This window comes from Chelonoidis abingdonii, chromosome 1 (assembly GCF_003597395.2).
Source record: "Chelonoidis abingdonii isolate Lonesome George chromosome 1, CheloAbing_2.0, whole genome shotgun sequence".
Lineage (NCBI taxonomy): Eukaryota > Metazoa > Chordata > Testudines > Testudinidae > Chelonoidis > Chelonoidis abingdonii.
The window spans coordinates 189,060,322-189,068,180 of record NC_133769.1 but is presented as its reverse complement, the minus strand read 5'-3'; the positions used below and the strand labels follow the sequence as shown (position 1 = coordinate 189,068,180).

General features: G+C 42.4%; 1 protein-coding gene across 1 annotated transcript in view; it reads left to right on the top strand.

Moving 5' to 3' along the window:
* Positions 1 to 7,859, top strand: part of LOC116828568 (SAM domain-containing protein SAMSN-1) — a 94,097-nt gene that overhangs the window by 20,733 nt on the left and 65,505 nt on the right. The window contains exons 4-5 of the mRNA XM_032786890.2: positions 1,945 to 2,071; positions 3,285 to 3,661. Of these exons, the coding sequence (XP_032642781.1) occupies positions 1,945 to 2,071; positions 3,285 to 3,661 (504 nt within the window). The remainder of the gene's footprint in view (positions 1 to 1,944; positions 2,072 to 3,284; positions 3,662 to 7,859) is intronic.

The following is a 7,859-nucleotide window of genomic DNA, read 5'->3' as shown; positions in this document are numbered from 1 at the left end:
CTCCTTGTCCCCTCACCGACCACCCGAGACCCCCTCCAACCACCACCCCAGGACCCCACCCCCCATCAACCCCTCCTGTTCCCTGACTACCCCAACCCCTATCCACCCCCACCCTCGCAGAGTCCTGACAGGCCCCCGGAATGCCCACAATCGAACCCCCCGTTCCCCGCCCCCAACCACTTCCCAGAACTTCTGCCTACTCACTGTCCCCAGGACTCCCTGCCCCTTATCCAACCCCCCCCAGCCCCAGCCCTCTGCCATGCTGCTTACCCCTGCTTCCCCCCTCTCTCAGGGGCTCAGCATGCCATGTCCAGGAGCGGCCTTGGACAGCGCTGCAGCAGCGTGGCTCCAGCGGGACCTGAGCTCCTGCCCATCAGACACGAGCTCGCAGCCCCACCCCCTTACCACGCAGCTCCAAGCGGGGAGGAGCTCAGGCCCCGCTGGAGCCACACTTCTTAAGCTCTGTTCAGAACCGCTCCTCGGTTACCTCCAGCTCTCCCCCTCTCTCTGAGCCTCAGCACACTGCATTCAGGAGCTGCCCTGGCCCCTGGACAGTGCAGCAGCGACCTGGCTCCAGCAGGACCAGAGCTCACAGCCCCACCCCCTTACCATGTGGCTCTGAACAGGGAGGAGCTCATGCCCTGCCGGAGCCATGCTGCTTTAACTCTGTCCAGGGCCACTCCTGGAAGCAGTGCACTGAGGCGCTGGGGGATTGGGGAAGGCGGAGGTGGGTCCAGGGCCAGAGCATTCTCATGGGGCTCCCTGTGGGGCCTGGGGCAAATTGCCCCATTTGTCCCCCTTCCCCCCAGCAGCCCTGTTTGTAATATTACAGAAGAGATGTTGACATATTAGACTAAATTCTCAGCTGGTGTAAATGGGAGGCACTCCACTGAAGTCAATGGAGCTAGATCCATTTACACCAGCAGAGAATATGCATTTAATTAGAAGATCATAGTTAGCATTGTGCCAAAATCCACCATTGTAAAATACAACCTTTCAGTTTTACTCCTTTTATTTATTTGTTTGCTGGTTTCCACTGAAAGGCAGTTACCGCAGGTGACATTTGACCATGGGAAACAGCTTGCTTGCTACTGAAACAGAGAATTTCTGCACCCAACTCCAAGGAGAAAGTAGCAGCTGGGAATAGAACTCAGGAGTTCCTGGCTCTCGATATGCACTATGTTCAAGCCACTCTGTGGCTACATTATATAATAATATAGCCATTTATATTAATAAATACTGTTTAAATCCAAACTCTCTAATAGTTTTACACACATAGAGATGTTACTTAATATTAGAAGCCTTTGGAACCTAAATTCCAAACTTCTGGAGGATTGTTTGTACCTAATAGGGTGTTGTAATAGTTTTGTGATGTTGGAAAGTGCCCAGTAAACATCTTATTATCTGGATGATTTGAATTTAAGCTAGGAAGAGAAGAAAGACCCCAGTTTAGGGAAACATCCCTATTCAGGAAAGCACTTAAGCACAAGTCCAATGGCTCAACAGAGTTGAGATATAAGCATATGTTAAAAGTTGAGCACATGCTTAAGTGCTGTCCTGAATAGGGAAGGATTTTAAGCCCATCCTTAAATTCTTACTTGAATTGTGGTTTCAAAAGCAAATGCTTTTGCCTGGTGATAGTCATCAGTTTTGTGGACATTTCCACACCATTCAGAATCTAGGACTGATGGGTCTCCTGATTTTCCTGTGAAGTTTTTTCTCGGGTTGCCCTCTTGTCATTATATACGTGACCTCAAACGTGCCGCTTGAGACTCGTCTTCCAAAGCCATTGCAGAGATGATTAATCCTCATCTTGTTCACTGATCTAAAGTCCTTGGCTATGATGCTGAACTTCCTTGCTTCTCAAAATAAACAATAGAACACCTGTGTAGTACATTATAATGTTTATTATATATTTTCATTTTTATTTTATTTTTCAATTAGGTTCCAGAATCAGACGATAATAAAGCTGAATCAATGGGAACATTAAAACGATTGCAGAAATTGGTCCGAACAAAGAAAACCAGTATACGTAGTATGGATGATGTCAAACATGTTTTGATACCTCTCAGTAAGTAAAGAGCCATTTTAATGTACTCACACACATTTGGAAAATGTCACTTTACTGAACAAAGGTATAAATGATCTTGCTTTGATTTGGGCTGGGCTGTCATTCAAAGTCACTCTAGATGCTCCTTTCAACACCTTAGATGCCATACCAAATGTGACTGCACTGCCATGATAGCATAACAAAGGTGATATGTGAAAAATTATTTCCCATTACATCAGTTTATATTTAGTAAAAAATACTGTTTCTTCCAACTGAGAGGGCTTGTGGGAAGTTATCCTATATAGCTGAATAGAACACTCAGGCTTTCATCTTGGGGCCATTGTGTTTTTTATCAAGTTTCTTAGCTTTATCTCACACTTTACATGAAGAAGGCAAAATACACAGAAGAAAAGATGATGTTTATCAGTCCTTGAGTCAATGGCAGTAGGAGGTGCTAGAGAACACAACAATCTGTGGCACAAAAAGTAGGTTATTGTTGCAACACACCTGATTGCTTGGAGTATCCCAAAGTTGATGCCAAGCAGGTATTCTAAAGCTGATGCTGAACTTGGGTTATTTTCAAGTGCTTTCACCAGATCACCGATCAGATTGCGTAGCCGTTCTTTGTCTAAAGTGCAAGCATTAGCGTAGATATATGGTGCATTTATATATAAGGTTATTTTTAAACTAATCCCAGCAAAATGAGTTGAGACCATTTAATGAACTGCTGCCCCAGCCAGATCAGTGATGCAGTGAAACCACATGAGGAGATTCGGGGTTCAGCAGCTACTTTGAGATTTCCATGCATAGACTATGAGTAGGTGAAATATTCAGGAAAATATTCTGGGCTCTTGTCAATTAGTCTCCTAAACCAAACTCATGCATTGTGTGAGTATTGTATCATAATGATGTTTGTTTAATGAAGTCGCCATATTCAATGCAGAAATTACCATTATAATGCCCTGGTGAACCAGTAAAATTCTTCAGGCTTCTGACGGAGCAGCAAGACATTTTATCAAAAGGAAAATAAATCCTGCTTTGGTTCTAGAGGATAGAGTCATTGACCTATTAATCGGTCTTTTCCATCTCTCTAATTGCCATTATTCTTTGAGTTTATAGAGTTTTTGATTGCTTTCAGTATATACAACTCGTTAGGCAACTTTTCAAATGGTAGCAAACATTCTGAATGCAAATGCAACATGTTGTAAAAAGAAAATCTTTTCAATTTTTAAAGATCCACCTCAAGACTCCTATCTCTCTGAAGAGGAAGAGGAAGCCCTGATTTCCTGCATGAAACTAACCAAGTCCCAGGAAAAAAAGGTCTGGAAAGACAATGCTAGGGGAAAGGAAGAAACTGAGACTAGAGCAGATTTTATTTCTGCTTCGTTGGGAAGATCTTATACTTCCAGACTGAGCAATATAGGAAATATTTCCATCCATTCAGAAACTGAATTTCAGCTATGGAGTGACTGGAAGCCCTTTCCCAATAATCAGCTCTGCCCATGTGATTTCGTGATCTCAAAAATAGAAAAATGGGAAAATTGTACTTGTTGTTCTCATCATCCGCATCTTACTTGCTCTGTCACTGATGTGGATCTTCCATATTCATGGGTAAGTGGTTTCCTTTGCCGTTAAATATGTCAGCAGTGGAAACTTATTGAACATCAGCGTAAGGGTCACTAGAATTTAGCACCTGGTTATCAAAAGTGAAATAATGAAAGGGGAAATTCAAAAGCTCAGATTCAGATCTGATATTAACAGGTGAACTCCATTTGAGTTACGCCCACTTACACCAAGTTTGGATTTGGTCCAGGATATACAACTTGCAACAACATAAATACCAATGGTGTAGCATTTTAATATTTTACACCACTGTGTGATCTACCAGGGTGTTTAAACTTAAGATCTTTTTATATGTCTGTACAACAGTATATTGTGTTCTTTAGACATTCTCGTATGGCGTGATCCAAAGCCCACTGAAGTCAATGGGAGCCTTTCTATTGACTTAATGGGTTTTGGTTCAGGCCCTTAGCAGTCACTGTGATACTGGTAATGAGCTCCAAAATTCTATCCAGAGGAATATCAGCAAGCAGTGCAATTGCCAGTGATAATGTTTGTGCCCTTTGTATCAGGAGGGACTTGATTTTGAGGAAACTTTTGTGGATCTTGGGGATTCATGCAGCCAGTGCTAGAGACACAGAGTTTGATCTCCATTTAGAATAAGCTTTTTAAAAATAGTTTTAAGGGTTGTTTAAGGCTTCAAAGGCCCAGAATGTGCCTGGATTGCATGGGGATGGAATGGTGCAGGGAGCCTTTCCTTCCCTTACTGCTCAAAATTTCAGCTCCTGCATTTCCACAGAGTAGAGATTGTTCCCTGCTAGCATCTACTGAGCTGCTATTTTCCGAAAGAGGTGCTGGGAAGAGGCAAACAGTGGCCTCTAACCCTCACTGTGCCATGCACATTTACTTCTACTGTACTCGGGGTAGAGTCTGGTTCTCAATGTGCAGTGAGCACAACCCTGAGGGAGCAAAGGCTGCTGCTGCCATCAGCTGATGCAGTGGCCAGAGGGATACCCAGGTAACTGAAAAGTTAGAGCAAAGACTTCAGCCTTGTTTTGGATTATATTGAAGACAATGTGAGGTTTTCCCATTTTGCCTTCAATACATTTTTTTGTGGGGAATGCTGTGGACAAGCCTCACTTAATATGAACATACGGTGGAAACATCAATGTGCTTTCAAAAAAATCTCTTTAGCTTTTTACACAAACACTGTGGTGGTAATATTCTTTACCCTGGTGAGATTTGTCCAGCCAGAGTCAAGATCAAGTGCCAACAAGAGTTGTTTTTTATTTCATTTTTTTGTTGGGGGGGTGGTGTTGAGCCATCTGCTTTCTTAATTAATAGTTTTCTCCCTGATTTTAATTTATCTTTGTGGGTTTAGACTCTTTAGATTCAGATTATAGAAGAGGGCAAGACATCTCATTCTCTCCATCTGCATCCTACCAACCGGCTCAGCAAAAGATTACAAGGATTAGATTTTCGGTTTTGCTTTTCAAGAATCAGTAGATGCCAGAAGTGGCTGTTTTGCATGTGAAGGGATCAGATTTAGGGGATGAAGTGGATGAAAATTTTGATGATTTATCTACAACAGTAAAAATAGTCTATTTGAAAATATTGCCATCAACTCAATTTATAGTTAAGGAGTTTTAGTTTTATTGGCTTGGCTTGGCTAATATTCTCGTGCCTTTGGTCAAGTGTGAGGTGGAACAGACAGACTGAAGTAACTGTAGTACTAAAATTGATGTGTTTGTGCCCTGCTTTAATGGGGCAAGAGGAGGGGAAGGGGAACACTCTACATGCAAGAATACGTTTCCAGGACTCATTTCAAATAGACGTGCTGTCTCTGATCTAGTTTGGGGATGGGAGAGCACCTACATTTTAGGTTGGATGCAGTGTCATCCAACCATGCCTTGGTTATGCACGCAAACTTAGGGACCTCAGCTTTACTTAAATCATGAATGGTTAGTGCCTAATTAAACAGTGGTCTCATTAGTCAGCATGAAAGAAAGACATGACTCTCAGTCTGACACCTTCCTGAGAGATAAGGAACAAAAAAACCCAGTGGAACCAAGACTAACTCACTCTAGGTTTTCTCTTCTGACTACTTCTCCTGCATTGTCTCTTCCTACCCACTACCTCAAGTTTCAAAACCAAGTGCCTCTCTTCCCAGTTCTTCTCATCTTCAATGTGTGGCAGCATTATTGTATCTTCTCAGCCATTTTAAGATGGCCTTCAAAGTGCTACGACTGGGTGCCAGAATAAGCAACCCTAGGACTGACAACAAAGGGTACTCACCTTCTGTCACGGCAAATCTGCACCTCACTGACCCATTCTATCCATCAAGATCTCTCACAACCACTAAATCATAGAAAAACCCCAACCACAGGGAACCCCTCAAACTCCTCTAGCTAAACTTTCCCGCGTCCTTCCTAATTCAGTCCATAGTAGAAGCATCCCTTGCTCCGATTCTTTCCTCTGTGGGTGTCAGAGAGAGAGAGAGAACTGGGATCTCATGTCGTGTCTCCAGCTTTATTATTATATGAAGGCTCATTATGTAGCATCAGAGCACTTTCAGATTTCAGTTCTGTAACAACATAATATACAACCCCATGGATGAATAGCTTCATTATCAGTCTATAGCTAAAGCACCATCTGTGCCTCTTCCACACGAGTTAACGTAGACACAGAGTGTTCTTCTGCATTGTTTGCCCATTGAAACTGTAATGTGAAATAGAGCTAAATTTTGCTGGGGACAACAGACCACTTCTGTAGCTTTTTGGAATCTCAAATGGTTTCTGTGTGCAATTACTGATATCAGCGTGCATTCCGTAAAGATGTTATTCATAGGATCTATTATTCCTTCCTCCTTAAGAGAAAGTTAAGTATACTTAAAAGATGTACTGAATGATTCTGCAAAAATTAAAAGGTACCTATAGACACAGAAACTACTTTGCTGCACGCAAAACTACTTCAAAGTGTGTCAAGTAGAGAAATGGATGGTACAGTCCAGTGTAAAACATTGTAATGTTAAGTGTCAGCTGAAAAACAGGGGAAAATAATGATCAGATGCCAGCTTAATAAGCACTTAACCTTTATGAGGGTGGTAGTTCCTTTTTTTTGATCTCTCGCTCTTTCTCAAGCTATTTCACCAGTAAAAGACTATGTCAGTTGTTTGTGGCTTAGACTTTTCTTAACACTTTGTGGATTACTAGAAACTCTTCTTGTGCTATCTATAATTTAGAAATCTTGCTATCCAGACAGGGCAATAGTCTACTTAGAAGTGCCACATCCGGAAAGCAGTGATCATAGCACTACGGCTAACCTCCAGTTGTTAAAAAAAACAAAAGTTTTGTTCTTTGGTATTTTTTAACATAGTCCCATACACTGTATTCAATACAGGATAAAATAATTACTTTACAAAATATGTTATACTATTTATTCATTTATAGAAGTATTTTGATCTTGGACTTGGACAAAACAATATCCCAGGTATTTCTTTGAAGTATATCCTTCTAATGTCACACTTGTGATACTAATATATTCTTGGTAATCTTTATAAGACATTGTAACGGACCATCATGTGAGGTGATCATGAGTATTGTGGTAGACCAAAAGTTTTCAGACAGCTGTGTGGCTAACGTACTGTGACCGGGTCCCTGGGGTGAAACCTGGACTGTGGGACTGCTGACTCCGCTTTCCCACCAACATGGGCTGGCCCTCACACTGTGATGCTGATGTCAAGTTACAAGCCTCTAACAGACACTACACTTAGGGTATGTCTACACTACGGGATTATTCCGATTTTACATAAACCGTTTTTTTAAAATAGATTGTATAAAGTCGAGTGCACGCAGCCACACTAAGCACATTATTTCAGCCGTGTACCGAGGCTAGCGTCAATTTCCGGAGCGTTGCACTGTGGGTAACTATCCCATAGCTATCCCATAGTTCCTGCAGTCTCCCCCGCCCATTGGAATTCTGGGTTGAGATCCCCACGCAAAAACAGTGTTGCAGGTGATTCTGGGTAAATGCTGTCACTCAATCCTTCCTCCATGACAGCAACGGCAGACAATCATTTCATGCCCTTTTGCCCTGGATTGCCCTGGCAGACGCCACAGCATGGTAACCATGTAGCCCGTTTAGCCTTTTGTCACTGTCACCGTATGTGTACTGGATGCTGCTGACAGAGGCAGTACTGCAGTGCTACACAGCAGCATTCATTTGCCTTTGCAAGATAGCGGAGACGGTT